Source organism: Balaenoptera borealis, assembly GCF_965194805.1.
Source record: "Balaenoptera borealis genome assembly, chromosome: 3".
NCBI lineage: Eukaryota > Metazoa > Chordata > Mammalia > Artiodactyla > Balaenopteridae > Balaenoptera > Balaenoptera borealis.
Genome location: NC_138866.1, coordinates 78,802,290 through 78,819,274, shown reverse-complemented (window position 1 = coordinate 78,819,274; position 16,985 = coordinate 78,802,290). Strand labels below are relative to the sequence as shown.

At 34.5% G+C, this 16,985-nt stretch overlaps 1 protein-coding gene across 4 annotated transcripts in view; it reads left to right on the top strand.

Annotated features, from left to right (window-relative positions):
• The window catches only part of DPH6 (diphthamine biosynthesis 6), a 445,312-nt gene that overhangs the window by 94,533 nt on the left and 333,794 nt on the right, over nucleotides 1-16,985 (top strand). For all 4 annotated transcript variants that reach the window (XM_082384997.1, XM_082384998.1, XM_082384999.1 and 1 more), the window contains exons 4-5: nucleotides 3,728-3,801; nucleotides 7,876-7,994. In XM_082384997.1, coding sequence (XP_082241123.1) covers nucleotides 3,728-3,801; nucleotides 7,876-7,994 — 193 coding nt within the window. The remainder of the gene's footprint in view (nucleotides 1-3,727; nucleotides 3,802-7,875; nucleotides 7,995-16,985) is intronic.

The window sequence follows — 16,985 nt, the reverse complement described above, 5'->3', positions numbered from 1 at the left end:
AAACACTTTATTTTGTTGCCTTGGTTCATATTCTTCACTCTGTCTGAATTGTTCCCTACTACCTTTCTTTCCTTTCTCAACAAAATCAAATATATCCTTGATGAGTAGGCCCTGAAGTCTACTTCTTCTGTGAAACCTTCCCCAACTTTTTGCTTTCATATCACTTTCTTTATTACTTAGTTTTGGTGCCTTAATCTCCCAACAGTAGAGCTAATCTTATTTATTAAACTGGTACATAGTATGGACATATAAAACATTTTTGGTTACATGTTTTAATATTAGATGAACCATTAAAGAATGATGACATGACAATTAGCATTATTGTTAGAAGAGGTTACATGGCTGGTTAAGCTTGGGAATATTACTTTGGTGAGTACTGTGGTATAGCTCTCCAGACTAGAGACTTGATTTTGACAATGTACCAAGAAGTTATATCAGTCTCTTTAGTATAGACTAATAGAGACCAAATTCATTTAAGACTAATATATGGGCTTGAATGCCAATTTGTTGATTTATAATGTAGACCATTTTTGTTAAGTGGATGAGAATGCTTGTTTTTATGGATTAGCATAATCTTTCTGGGTTTGACAGTAACTAGGCAACCTAAGGTTGCTTAGTGGGCATGGGATTGATCATGGGAAGTTGGTTCGAATCTGGTCAGATTTCTGGGTCTCAGATTCTATATTAACTGTTTTCTGCAGCACATTTACTTGTTTATTTATTTTTAAATATTTATTTATTTATTTTGGCTGCACAGGGTCTTAGTTGTGGCACACGGGATCTTCACTGTGGCATGCCTGTGGGATCTAGTTCCCCAACTAGGGATCGAACCTGGGCCCCCTGCTTGGGAGCGTGGAGTCTTACCCACTGGACCACCAGGGAAGTCCCTGCAGCACATTTATTTTTATTTCAGTTATGTCACAGGGTGATTTATTTGGCTATGTCTTTATGCTGCCTTGGTATAACACCTTTTATTCTGGAGGTCTGGTAGCTCAGGTAGGACCTGAGCTTAGCTTTGTGTTTACTGCAGAGTAGATTGACTATGTGATAGAATGTGATAGATTTTTATCTTTTATAGGTCTCTCTTTCTTCAAAATTAGTAGTATGTTCTGAATGATTAAGGATTCAAGAGAAGTCTTACTTATCCTTGGATTATTCAGGGCTCACTAGGTTGGGAACATTTGTGACTGGACTGTAGAGTTGGTTGTCAAGGGTTATGTATTAGTCAGGGTTCTCCAGAGAAACAGGACCAATAGGATATATAAAGATATACAGCAAGAGGTTTATTTTGAGGGATTAACTCATCTGATTATGGAAGCTAAGAAGTCCCACGTGCTCCATTTGCAGGCTGGACACCTAAAAAGCTGGTAGTATATAGTTCCAGTCTAAACCCAAAAACCTGAGAACAAGGGGGCCAGTGTTGTAAATTCCACTCTGAGTCCAGAGGCCCAAGAACCAGGAACACTGTTGTCGGAGGACAGAAGAAAATGGATGTCCCAGCTCAAGCAGAGAGTAAATGCGCCCCTCCTCCACCTTTTTGTTCTATTCAGGTCCTCAACAGGTTGGATGATGCTCACCTGCATTGGTTAGGGCAATCTTCTTTACCCAGTCTATGAATTCATAATCTCTTCCAGAACTTCCTCACAGAAATAATGTTTTACCAGCAATGGGTACCCCTTAAGAGCCTAGTCAAGTTCACACATAAAATTAACTATCATGGGTTAGTAAGCTAGTTAAAAAGTGATAATGAGCAAGAGATTAAAGTCCAGGAATGAAGGGCTTTGTTTGTCAAGTTAGGCCTTTATCTAGTTGTAGTGGTGGTGGTGGTCAGTAGTAGTAATAGTAGAAGTAGTAACAGAAGTGGTTGTAAAAGTAGTATTAGTGATAACAAAGATTATGATAATGACAGAAGAAAATATTTACTGAGTGCTCACTAGATGCTAGTCACTTATCTGTATTATATTACTCAATGTTCACAATGCATGTAGACTAAGAAGAATTTTATAATTATTTTAGGGTTGTAGTGAACATTAAATGAGAATTATAAAACATTAACACATTTTAAGTGGAGAGTAAATGCCAATTATTATTTTAACAGTGGCTTGACTTAGTTTAGAAAGAAGAACACCAATGACTTGTGTTTGTTTTCATGATCTATAGAGAAACACACACACACACACACATACTGTTCAGTACCTTATATTTTCTTTTGGCAGTTAAACAATATATGGTAAAAGAATATAACTAAAATTTTGATTTTTGATAACATTATTCACTACCCTATGATCCTATGCCATATTTTCATTTAATGAGGATCACTATGCCATGCTTTTTTCTAGTAATACAATGACTTTTATGAAAAGAAAATGGCTAGGAAGGTTAGAGAAAGGTTACAAGCAAATGTTCTCACAAAGTTGCTGAAATAGGAAAGCAAAGGAAATAGCTCTTTTCCTGGAATCCTTATCTAATAGAAAGAATCATTTTATTTTGGGGAGGTTTGGGAAGATGTTTCTCTATCATTTTAGAGGGGAAATTTTAAATTGGCTTTATCTTCAAAGACATGAGAGATTCCTGTTGTGCATTTTTGTTTATTTATTATGGCATCATTTTAGGACATTCGGGGTTATTTTAGAATGTCTCCAAGTATTACATTTATTTTTATGTGAAACACTATTGTTCTTTTTTGTAGGTTTCCAAGTTTGGAAAGACCAATGTTAATAATGAAGTTATCTCTCTGAAGTAGTTTCTTCTGTACTCCATAGGCTAGGATGACTTTTCTTTTATGCCTATTCAGAGAATTTCTATTCAGTTTGTTATTAGTAATCACCCCCCAGTCACTTTCTTCATATCTGTTTTCTAGATAACATTTCCCTAGTTTATACCTGTGTTGTGTGTGATTCTTCCTTAAGGGTATTATTTTATACTTCTTTACATTAAATCTCATCTTAGACCTGTCCTTTCAAATCCCCAGGTTGTCCATATCCATCCAGGTACTTGATTGATTTTCTTTTCTTTTTAGTCCATCCTAGCTTTGTATCATCTGTAAACTTGATCATATTTGAATTTACATTCTCCTCCATGTCATTAATGGCTGTGTTGTATAGACTACTCCTCATCCCTGGGGGACTCTGCTGGATATACTGCTAGATGTTCTCAGCTCTACTGATAATAATTCATTGCTTCCTTCTCATCCTAGATTTCTTTATCCACTGTTCTATACTGTTATACAGGCAATGCCTCTATCATCTCTGCTTCCTGGATGCTCCTATGTCAATCACTTTAAGATATGGATTAAATCATTGTATTCCTTTATCTACTTATACCATTGCTTAAATTTTTTAAAAAAGTTACTCAACCTGGGAATACATTGTCCTTAAATAGAAATTTCTTGGAAATTTCTATCAAACATCAGTGAATCTTTAAAAATATATCAAGTGAGAAAACATTTTGGAAGTGCTGCCTTTATCTTCTCCACGGAAAATGGTCTCCAGTTATTTGGATTTTAGGTAAAAAGAATAATTATTTCCCCCCAGAGCTGAGAGGGTGACTTAAAGATATATTTTTTTAATATAATTTCTTTTTCTCTGAATGTGGATTGCATTTCCAGTAAGTTATTCTGTTTCAAGGTGGTCTTCTAAATGAAACACGGTTCAGTTATAATTTTTAGAACATGATGCAAAGCCACATGTTATTTATTTTTTAATCATATTTTTTTCTTTATTTTCAGGAAAAAGAAGAAGTAGAGGGAGTATCAGTAGGTGCTATACTCTCTGACTATCAGCATGTTCGAGTAGAAAATGTGTAAGAAAACGTTAATTTGTCCTATATTTTTAAAGTTTATGTATTTTAAGAATGTGAATAAAAACTCAATATGGGATTGACATATATACACTAATATGTATAAAATAGATAAATAATGAGAACCTGCTGTATAGCCCAGGGAACTCCATTTTGCTGTAAAGTAGAAACTAACACAACATTGTAAAGCAGCTATACCCCAATAATAAATGAATAAATAATTATATCCAAATAATAAATAGATATGGTATTCTACATGCCCCATGAAACTAAATGTATTGCCCTAAGTAACAAAAGTTGCACTTTTACTTTTTTTCTATCCTTATATCAACACATGAGAAAACTTACCATAAGGAAAAGTAAATTATTTATAATAAAAAATTGAAACAAAGATTTTTTTGAAGTCAAAGTATTATTTTCAATTTTTCCTTATTTGAATTAGTACACCCTTTTAATATCTTAACTTATCATCATTTGTAATAAAAGTGCAGTAATAAAGAAAAAAAATGTATTAAGAAATCTCTTCTTTGGTCCTTAGAATTCAGTTCTTGACTAAAAATATTCATGAGATTGAAATACTTCTATAAAAAGCCATTCAACTTTAAAGGAATTTTTAGATTGTTGCTCCTCCCATCTCCCCCACCTCCCAAGCAATGTAGTACTAGTAAAAAACATTGTCTGTACAAGTACCAAAATAGTCAACTCCTTTGATCTACTCAAAAAACATAAGGTCAAATGAAAATAATGATTATTAAATGTTGGCTTGGCAAAACACCCCCGAATGAATTTAATTTCCATTTTTAATTTATTCGGATAAATAAAATATTGTGTAGAGACTTTACATGTCATTATATTAGCAAAACAGAAAATAAGGACTTCAGTGTTAATCTTGAGCACAATTCGATATAGAAATAAATGATTTTGCCATGTAAAAGGGTAAATGGAAATAAGATAAGGGCTGTATTTAGGTAATAGTTTCATGTTCTTGACAAAGAAACATTCATATTGACCATCTCATTAAACACTCGCATATTAATAGACTTGAAAACTAGTTTTATTTTTTGCTTTATTTATTTTCTCTCTAATTCCACAATGAATTTAAGGCAGTTAAATATATAGAATTTTAAAAGTAAGTGAAGGGAAAGCAGGACAAAGAATAAATAAATGAAAAGAAGTATGACGATCTCATATTTGGGGGACTATCAGAATCTCTGGAGAATGGAGAGCGGAGGTGGAAGTGGGGGAGGAGGTCAAACGTGTATTTGGAAAGTTTTCCTTACATTCTATCTGCCTACATTTGAGAACAGCTGATTTATTGATGGAGATGGATTGCATATCCCTTAGCCATATGTTAAAAATAATATTATTCTCATCAAGTTTTAAGTCATGTTCTCTGAGAATTATTTTGTTTAAAAATCTTTGTTTTTGAATAAGTTCAAACCTACATGGTTCACTGGGTAGCCAAGCTGTAGATAGGGCTGACATCTGTTTATGAAAGCTTTAAGGAGCAGAATGAAAATGTGCTCCTGAGGTGAAGCTGCCTTATAGCAGTATCTAAATGGGAGAAGGGCCCATTGATTACTCATAGGTAGAGGCAAGCTATTTCTCAAAATGCAGTCTCAAGTACACTTCAACACATGGTTTAAGATGCCCAGATTATATACCATAAAGCACATCTGTAATAATTTAATCCTTGAAAATTGTAAAGCAGTGTTATTGGGAGTCTGTTGGTCTACAAACTCAGGTTTGAATTAGCTGATCTTCAATTTGTAGTTAGTGTTGCATCATTATATTTTCAAGGTATAAAGCACTTAATAGATGTCACAAGCTCAAATACAACAGTGATTTACAGAGGAAGCTTATTTCAGCCATGATATTTTAAACTGTTAAAGAATTTAAATAGGTAAAGAAGTATGACTTAAGTCTAAAAATAGCCAAAAGATCAGGGATACCGAAGAAACAATCAAGAATTTTGCAATAAGGCCTGGAAGGAATACAATTTTTTTCAAAAAAAAAAAAAACCTTTTAGCTGAAAAAGGTGGAGAGAAGTTTGATTAGTAGGCATTAAAGATTGGTGATAGGACAGCAAAAACTGTAATGCTTGTGTTACATGGATAGTTACAGTTTTATTATTTTTGTATTTATTAACTGCCTCCACATTGCTTTAGATGCTCAGGACATTTTACAAAGGTAAATTATATACTGATGAAAGTCTCTACATTCAGGAAGATTTTGATTTCTTTGAAGGTCAGGGTATATGTGCATGAAAAAAGGAGTGATATTTCTAAGACCATATATGAGTAAATGACTAAACGTGTGGTACATTTAATAGGTACTGGGATTATCTGAGAAAGAGTTCAGTGTGTGCTGGAGTAGTCAGCCAGGAAACCTTACTGACACTAGGGATGATGGGGTTTAGAGCTATGTTCTTTTAATTTGCAATCTGATCTCAGCCACTTACTCTGTGACTTGAGCAAGGCACTTGGCTCTGACTACCATTTACTGAAGACCTATTTTATCCAGGTATTGTACTACATTTTTTATCTACATTACTTTTAATTGATCAATCAATTAATCTACATTAATTTTAATCAGTTGGTCCTCCCTGAGAAAGTGACATTTAAGCAAAGGCATAAAGCAAGTGAGGAAGGTAGGGAACATGGCAAGTGTGTTAGGCAAGAGTGAGCAGGCCAGGGGTGGCGGGTTGGAGTGAGAGGAGAGTAGTGGGAGATGAGGTATGAGAGCCAACCAGGGTGAGATCCATGTAGGTCTAATTTACTAGGAGTAATGGGGAGAGTTCTGAGCAGAGAAATCCCATGATCCGTTTATGTTTTAAAAGGGTCACACTGGCTACTATATTGAAAACTGATTTTAAAAGGGCAAGAATGGAAATGGGAAGAAGTTAGGAGAGATACTGGTGGCTCAGACCAGCATTTTAGCAGTGGTATTGGTGAGGAGTGGTCATATTCTGCATTGTGGTAGATTGGATGTGGAATGTGAAGAAAAGAGGAATAATGAATGACTTCACCTTCTAATATTTTAATCTTCTCAAGAACTTTGGAAGGAAATATTTTTGTCCCTAGGTATGAACTGGGAAACTAAAGGCCTGGAGCTTAGCTCTGACTTGTCAAAGTCATGCAGGTAGTGAGTGTAGAAGGAGGTTTCAAACTCAGATTTGTCTGGAATCCAAAATCTGCATTCTTTCTACAGCAACATAATGTAAAATACGTAGTACAATACCTGCAGCATACTAGGTATTCAATGAATGTACTTTTTGTTCTTACTATTTTCTTTTCACTCAGTCGAATTCTTTTTTTTTTTTTTGCTGTCTTTATGATTATGCTTTTTCTTAATTCTTTTTGTTTGTATTAACATATCTTTATTTTACCTTTCTTCTCTTTTTTATTGAAGTATAGTTGATTTACAATATTATGTTAGTTTCAGGTGTACAGCAGAGTGATTCACGTATATATTTTTTTCGGATTCTTTTCCATTATAGGTTATTACAAGATATTGAATATAGTTCCTTGTGCTATACAGTAAACCCTTGTTTATCTATTTTATGTATAGTAATTTTTATCTGTTAACTCCCATACTTCTAATTTATCCCTCCCCCTCTCAGAGTCAAATTCTTTAAAAAAAATTTCAGTTATTAGATAGGAATAATTCATATAACCATAGGTATTATAAATGTAATCAATATATAATTATTTTATTAGGATAAATGTATTTGCCTGTGCTTCACAATTTTGATACCCAAGAAAGTTCTAAAACAAGAATAAACATCCATTAGCATTTGGAAGCTTTTTTGCATAGATTTCTAAACTTAGAGTCTTACTAAAATTAATATTTCTAATCTGCCTGGAGATTTCATTTTTATCTATTTATGCATAGCCCATGGAAATTAAATATATTTATGTTGTATATATAAACTTCATTATGCAAAACATGTTTTTAAAAGTATTTTATATGCTAAAATCCTTGAGAGAAGCAGTATGTTTAAAATCAAAGTAATTGCTGTGGGTCCAAGTATAGAACATTAAGATATCATCTGATTTTTTTAAAATTATGTTATAGGTGTAAAAGGCTTAATCTCCAGCCTTTAGCTTACCTTTGGCAAAGAAACCAGGAAGATTTGCTCCGAGAGATGATATCATCTAACGTTCAAGCAATCATCATCAAAGTAGCAGCTCTAGGTATGTAACCAGAATTCCAAGGGAGCTGTCTGTTACCACACAGATAATCTGAGTTCACTAATAAGCAATTACAAGTAAAAAGGAAGAATGACTTAGAATATAAAAATGTGGAGTCACAAGCTGAAAAAATTGAGTAAGGGGAAGTTTTAAAATGGGCTTTTGATTATTAACCAAAGTGATTAAATAGTGAGCCTCTTTTCTTTTTTTAGTATATAACTACCTCTAAAACTGGTATTATATTGTGGTCCTTCAATTTAAGTTCTTTTTATAAGATATGGAAATCATATTCATAGGAAACAGAAAATATAGTTTGATTTTTTTTGAAGCTTTTTAAAATCTGTATTTGGTATAACACATGATATTTTCCTTGTATTTTTTTTAACATACTTTGAATAATGCTGAAATAGAAGGATTGTCTTTGTTTGTGGTATCAGAAATAAGCCGCGTAGTGGGTTTTTGTTGAGGATGATGAGAAATTCATGTTTGAGAAAATGTCGTTTGATCAGTTAGCATAGACACAACAGGCAGGTGGTAATCTGATTCAGAAATGGATATTACATACAAACACATTTAATTTGTTGCTTTGAATTTTTATAATTATATTCATTTTCAAGAAACCATGGGATTTGAGCCCAATTCATTTATTTCATGAACCTATTACAGTAAATGCCCTGGAGCCTCAGGGTTCTCAAAGCCTAAAACATGTACCTCATTTGAGAGTGTTCACCTTGCTGACCTCTAAAATAACAAGGTCCAAAGCTGTGGAAGATTTCACAGATGAATTCACATTTTAAACAGCATTAAAAGGAAGATTCCATAATATTTCTTCTTGGTAAACACCAAGCTACTCTCTTCTTGTGGAAGTTGAGGTGTTATCTTTAGTGGAAAGCCTCATTTAGAGAACATGCAGTTGATCTCCTTAGCTGTTAAAAAGAAAAACATTGAGGTGGTGTTGTGTTCTCATTTTTGAGAAAATGTTGCTCAATAACTCTTATGATTGAAGTTCTCACTACAGATATATTTGTCATATGAGTTTCTATATGCATGTATACAGAATATGCTCTCTCACTTTCTTTGTCGCTCGCTCTCTTTTGGATTTTCTCAGATTGCATAGTTCTGTAATGAAGTTCATGTGACACCTCACTGGACAGTACATATTCTGTCCCTTTTACTACTAGAAAATGGAATGGATTAGAACCCTGAGAGATCCTGCCCTGTTAGAAAGACAGAGCAATAGAATATGACCTTACTGCCACCTTTATTATAGTATGTGGCTGATATTGCTTGTCTTTTCATTTGTGTGTGTGGATGTGTGTGTGCCTCTCTGTAAAGGTTGGGGATGGTGATTAACTGTATTAAACTTTTGGCTAAAATATGAAACTGAGATAATTTGCCCTTGACATCCCAAAGACAAAAGTATAGATCCAATTTGAACATTTACAGCACATAGTTTCTATTGATTGCCTATAGGTGTGCAAAGATGAAAGTTATTCTCAAGAACACTATTAAAGAAAGATTTGTTGAGTGGCACATTCCTTGTAAAGACGCAAACATAAATGATGCAATATAGGTTTCCAAGCTTCCCCCCACACACACTTTAAAATTTTCAGAAAAAGTTTTAAACAAAAAATGGGACAATAGGACCTTTCCATTCACAGAGCGGGTCAGCAAAGTTTTGTGGCCCATGAGATTATGGAATGGTCTTATAAAAGGGTTGATTCTATATGAACGTATAAAAACAAATTTCGAATAATTGTGTTACACAACCTTGGTGTCTTGCAGGCGTGAGTGAACTCGTGAAATTTTCACATTAACGGCTTAGTGCTTAAAGGAGTTTCTGGTTTTTAGACTTATTTAAAGAAATGTTTCCACATTGGACTTAAGAACAACCCTGCCTTTTAGAAATATTTATTTTTAATTGTATGAGTATTACATGAAAACATTCTTGCCATGTAATGTTAAATTTTCATGGTTACAGAAAAGATTTGATGTGCTTTCTGTCTGCTCCTCTGCTGCCAATGATTCCCTTTCCCAGAGATACCCACCAGAGTGATGCTGATCATCTTTTTAATCACTTTTTTGGTATGTGTATATGTAATATTTAAAAAGCCATAAAACAATCATAGTACTTCTACATAGAAATATTATATGAAGAGTATCTTACTCTGTGTATTGATGGGCAACTTGCCTTTTTTCACTCAACAATATGTTTTGGAGACTTTTTTTTTCCATGTCAATAAATGTAGATTTACTTCATGTTTTGTTTTGTTTTTAATTAACCTTTTATTGAAGTATAACATAAATACAAAAAATTGCATTCTTGTGTCCAACTTGATGAATTTTCAAAAAGTGAACATATCTATGTAATCAACACCCAAATCTAGATATAGAACATTGCTAATATCTCCCTAGTCAATACTTGCCTTGCCCTCCCAGAGGTAATAGCTCTTCTGATACTTAATACCGTAGATTCGTTTTTCCTGTTTTTGAATTTTATATGGCTGAATCATAGAGCATAGGCTCCATTGTGTCTGGCTTCTTTGGCTCAACATTATGCTTATGAGATTCATCCACGTTATTGAATGATGCAGTAGTTTGCTCATTTCTCCTTATAGTGTAGTGTTCCATTGTAGGAGTAAACCACAGTTGAATTGTCCGTTCTATATTCGATAGCCTGTGGGTAGTTTCTAGTTTGGTACCATTATAAATAGTACTGCTATGAACATATAGTGTCATTTTGTACATTTTCTGCCCCAGACCTAGAACATCCATTTCTTTAAGAAGACCTTGGGTTTTTTTTTTAATGGGGAATGATATATATGTATGTGTATATGTAAAACCTCAGGAGTTCATGATATTTTGAAATCAGATTTAGGGCTATATAAGGACTGTAATTATTCTGTCTTCCATCTGTGCTTTCTTCCACAGTGAAAAATATTCTTGATTCTCAAGGCCATAGGAGATGTTATTGATTAGAAGATCCCATAATTACTGGGAACAAAAGATCAAGTAGTAGGTCTGTAACTCATTCTTTCCAGTAACTGGGCTAAGTCCCCTGGAAAAAAAGGAAGAACTCATATAATCTCCTTATAAACATTAATTACAGATGTCATGGCAAAAATAAACAAACAAAACAAAATCACTAATGATATTTACTAGTGGGGAGGAGTCCTTATCTTTAAACTGCCTTTAGCAGGACGTATCTGGTTGCTATGGTTGGTTTTGGTAAACAAACCTGGAATCTTTGGGTTTGGGGGCATGGCTCCCTGGAACATGTCATGTAAGGTATGTAACTATCTGAATAGGAAATCAATCAAGATGTTTTATGACTGAGGTAGCTATTTTCTGTGTAAGTAATGTAAGCTACATGCATTGCTTAGAGACCTGACCTGTTGACCTGGTTCACGGCAGGTTCAGTGTGACCAGAAAACACCTGGGGGGCTTCACGCATAGTTCTGGCCCTCTCCCTGCTTCACCTGGCCCTTTGATTGCTTGTATCCTTGGAATTATTAGTAAAGCTTGATACTAGGTAAGGTCTCTGGTTTGTATGAGTCTGATTTCACAGTACAGTCTTCTGTTATTGCAAATTGGCCTAGTCAGTGGGATTTTGTTTTTCAGACCCACAGATATATAAGACACCTTTTGGCAAGAAAAAAAAGGGTAGAAAATGGTGATGAGGACTTAACTATTGTTAGCAGCCCCGGTAAAAGCAGGGCAGTTTAAAAACAACAAAAAAAGAGATAGTAGTTGGAGAAAAAGCTTGAGACTATCTTTACCCATCACTGGAAAACCTTCTGCTTCCATATATATTTGCTAACAAAGTAACTAAATTGATCAGTAGAAATACCATACAGGTAGTTGGAGACCAAACTCAGATGACTACTCAATGCTAACAGTATTCTGTTTAAGAGTTAGTGCTCTTTATAGAAAATACCCGCAGAAGCCTGGGGAATGATTATTGACATGGATTTTTAGAATTAACAATCAGGAAGCCATATCACTATTCTAGACATTGTTGAATGGAAAGGAGTATCTAGGTTGAGCAGATGGATGATACGACAGTTCATTCTGTATACTTCTGAACGGTATGACAACTAACTTGCTACAGTGCATTATGGTTGGGATTTGGCAATCTTACCCTGAGAAGAGTAGGTGTCTCACCCCTTCCCTGAACTACAAATGGATGGAATACTCCTTGCAAAGCAATAATAGAAATGGTATGAGTTACAATTAACCCTAGACTGGCTTTATTAAGACCAGAGGGAGACACATAATTTGATGCCATTGGCGCAAATGATGAAGTCATGCGAGTAGGTCATCATGAAAACATTGCTTTTGGGAAGCCAAGAGACTATTCAGGGCAGTAGCTGATCTGCTGGCTTAGTTACCATGCATAGGGCTGCATTGTGAAAAACTACCAAGCTATCCAAAAGAAAGGAGGCAAAAAGGAGAGAAATGAAAAGATAGAACAGTAACTGGCTCAACCAGGTGGAGTTGTTTAGATGACTTCTGAAAAATGGGTTGACAAAGTAGGAAATTGATGGAGTTTCTACTAAGGATCTAATAAAGCACTATGAAGCTTTAGGAAATGGGAGAGGCATTCTGGCACCACCTTTTAAAATGCTTCCGCAAATTCATTCTATCTGTTCTGGAGAAATTTAGCCCAATTATGAGGATCATGATTTACAGTGGAAAATAAAAAGGGGACTGAATTTATTCTCTCAGAAAGCCGTAGAATCTGAAAAACACTGAGAAGTCAGATCTGTTTGCCCAATCCCTAGCAGGGAATCTTAGGCTACATACACTGTTGGGGTGGAATGCAGAACTTTTTAGTTAGATACTGGGCTCAGTATCCTATGTAGTCCCTATGAAAGATAAGAATTGTGCACTGAAAGGCTGAGGGTGAAATTTGTGGTATGTAGGAATGCTGTAGTGGAGAAAACCAAAGTAGGGCTAAGGTTAAAAATTGGAAAATATAACTCTTGAGCTTCTCCTGTGGTCATTTCATGTTTACCTGAATGCATACTTGGTATGGATATTATGTGTGAATAGTATATGTTGCCCTTACCCTTTTTACAGGGGATGTGTACTAAGTCTGTCCCTTCATTTTGGTTTAACTGGCCATGCTAAATGGAAACCTTTGGAATTGCCCAGGCCCTTCTTAGTAGTGAACATTAAGCAATAAGGATTCCAGGAGGTCAATAGAAGATCACTGATCATTTTTAATCACCTAGTCTGGCTAGTTCCTGGAGGTTAACAATATGCAATCAAGGATTATACAAGGTAGTTCTTCCTATTGCTATAGCTGTACCTGATATAAAAAGACTATAAACAGGAAGTGCAAAAGGACCAGGGGGACTAGTATGCCATTAGAGCCCTGACCAACACCTACTTTACAATACCAGTTTCAGAGTCCATCCATGTACAATATGTTCCATTCTCATGGACTGGAACTCAATATACATTTACTGTGCTGCCACTGTGATGTTTAAATTCATCATCACAATCCAGTGAGGTAAGACTTGGACTTGAAAAACATTAATACCAACCAAGTTAGTGCATTGCATTGATAAAATCGTGAGAATTGCCTCTTCAGAGGAAGAAACTCAGGAGGAGTTAAGAACTATAGTATATATATGAAAAATAGAGTCTGGCTGACAAATCCAGCTGAAATTCAAGGACTAGCTCAGTCTTTGAGTTTCCTGAGAATTATATGGGCTGGAGCAACCATGGGATGTTCCTCAAAATGTGAGAATTAAGTTGATATCTCCCACCGAATTCACTAATAAACAAGAATCTAAGACTAGAAGGGCTTTTGGATTTAGGCAAAAACATATTCATCATTTAGGAATCCTGTTCATCCCTATTCACAGAACCACCATAAAGAAATCTGAATTTGAGTGGAGACCTGAGCTAAAACAAGCAAATTGTAATCCCTAAGAGAAGGAAAATGAGTGAGGTGAGTGCTGCAATTGTCTTAGCTAACTGCCTGGAGGTAATTTCTGCACTGCAGCATAAGGGAAAAGAACCCAAAGAGAGCTCAGGCAGTTTTCACTGAACTGAGGAGACAGAGATCACAATTCAGAGAGACCAAGGGCTGAGATTTTGTGGGACAGAATACCAGACAGAAGGGATCTTCATGGCGAGAAACCTCTGTAGACCTATAGAAAGCTTCCCTCAGTCTTCGGCAGAGTATGGATCTGCATATGTGTGAAAGGGAGCTACCTCCAGCTGAAGAAAGAATCATCAAAAAACAGTAGGCTGAACAATTTCCAGAGTTCACATAAAACTGGAAACATCCATGTTTCCACCAGTGGAAAGACCTCATCATACATGAGATATCAGGTAGAGTCCTCAAACAGGTATCACCTTAGTAGTCATGAGCCTTAGACTAAAGGCTGCTACGAACCTGATCTAGCAAAATTTAAAAGCAAGCCTCAAAAGGATCAAACTGATTTCAAATAACTTAACTTATGCCAGAACAAAATCTAAAACTATTTAAAGGAAAATAATAAAATCCAACATATAGTATAAGATTCATAATGCCTTGCGTCTTAGTTACCAGGCATGCAAAGAAGCAAGAACGTGATTAATACTGAGAAAAATCAATCAAAATACACCCAGATTTGGAACTGGCAGGCAAGGAAGTTATAACAGCTCTTATAAATATGATCATAATGCTAAAAAACTAGAGGAAAACATGATTATGATAAGAAATAAAAAATATAAAAAGGCCCAACTACTACTTCAAAAATACCTTATCTGAAATGAACAATACACAGCAATTAGACATTGCAGAAAACATGAGTGAATCGGAAGACAAATAGTATCTGTCAAAAATGAAGCATAGAGGGAAAAAAAGGACTGAAAATAATTAACGCAGTATCAGTGAGCTGTGGGACCATAACAAGCAGACTAACTTAGGTGTAGTGTCCTAGGAAATAGGATGGGGAGAATATTTGAAGAAATAATGGGCAAAAGATTTTTCCAGTTTGATGAAAACTCTACATCTACAGATCCAAAATTTCAATGAACCCAAGCAGAAGAAACATGAGGAAAATCACAAGGCACATTATCATCAAATTGCTGAAAACCAGTGGTCAAGAGAAAATCTTAAAAGCAGCCAATGTGAAAAAATTAATTCTATACAGAAAGCAAAGATAAAAAAATCAACAGGCTTTGCCTCAAAAGCTGTCCAAAATGGAATACAATGAATTTATATCTTAAGGTACTGAAAATCAATAAAAGTCACCAAGAATTTTATACCCAGTAAAAATAAATTGCGAAACGAAGACCATATAAAGACATTCTCAGATGTACAAAAATTGAGGGATTCATCACCTTTAGATCTGCATTTCAAGTAATATTAAAGGAAGTTTTTTGGACAGAAGGAAATAATAATTGATGAAATTTGAATCTTACAAGGCGATAAAGAGCAATGAAATAATAGAGTAGATAAATTTTAAATCTATTCTCCTAACTTTTAAAAAGATAAGCTAGATTACTTAAAGCAAAAATAATGGTAGTGAGTTGTGGGGTTTATATGGGAAGTAGATATATAATTATAGTAGCACAAATAGTATAAGGGGGAAAGTACAGTGAAATGAAGTTACAATGTATAAGATTCTTAAATTATACATAATTATATAATACTATTTGATTGTGGACTGATAACTTACAGATGTAAAATGTAAACCATAAAGAACCACTAAAAAATAAAACAGGTGTATAGGAGAGTAAATTGAATATTGTAAAATAATCCAAAAGAAGTCAAGAAAGGGAAAAAACAAACAGAACAGATGAGAAAAACAGAAAACAAAAAATAAGATGGTAGATTTAAACTTAATCATTTCAATAATTACATTAAATGTAAATTATTCAAACACCTCCAATTAAAAGAGAGGGATTTGCAAATTCAATTAAAAAATGAAAAAGAAGGCTCAACTAAATGCTTTCTATAAGAAACTTGCCTTAATTGTAAAGACATAAATAGGTTAAAAGTGAATTGATAGAAAAAGATACTCCATGGTAACACTAATTCAAAGAAAGCTGAGATGGTTATATTAATATCAGACAAAGTAGTCTTTAGAACAAGGAGTATTATTAGGGATAAAGAGGGACATTGCATAGTGATAAAGGGGTCAATTTATCAAGAGAGCATAGCAGTCTAAAAGATCTGTGCACCCATAACAGTGCCTTAAGATACACAACATGAAACTGATATAAGGAGAATTGGACAAATCCACGGTTATACACAGAGCTTTCAACATTTTTTTTTTTCAGTAATAGCTAAACCAGGTACAGTAGACAGAAAATTATTAGGATATAGAAAGTTTGAACAACACTACCAATCAACTCACCCTACTTGCCCCTCATAAAACACTTCATGCATTAGCAGCAAAATACACATTTAAGCACACATGGACCATTCATCAAGATAAACCATATTGTGGATCATAAAAGAAGTCTCAGTATATGTCATCATACTGAAATCAGACAAAGTATGTTCTCTGAATATACAAAAATTAACAGATATATCTGGAAAATCCCCCACGCTTTGAAATTAACCAGTATACTTCTAAATAACCCACTAGTCAAAGAAGAAAGTATTTGAATTGAATGAAAATAAAACTGCAATGCATCACAGTAGTGGGATACAAGTAAAGCTTCGTATTATAATTATTCCATTTATATGACATTTTGAAAATAGAAAATTATACAGGCACATGGTAAATAACTGGTTGCCAGATGCTGGGAGTTGGGGGAAAGACTAACTGTAAAGCAGGAAAAGAACAGCCTACAACTTCTCTCATGAACTTTTTAGAGTGGTGGAAATGTTCCGTATCATTATGATGGTGGCTACATGCCTGTATATATTTCCTGAAACTTAAAATTGGTGAATTTTATTTTAAAGCGAATTTAAAAAATGAAAATAAACAGAGCAGTGAATAAAATTTCCCAAAGACAAGGACTGGCATATTAGCTGTCAAG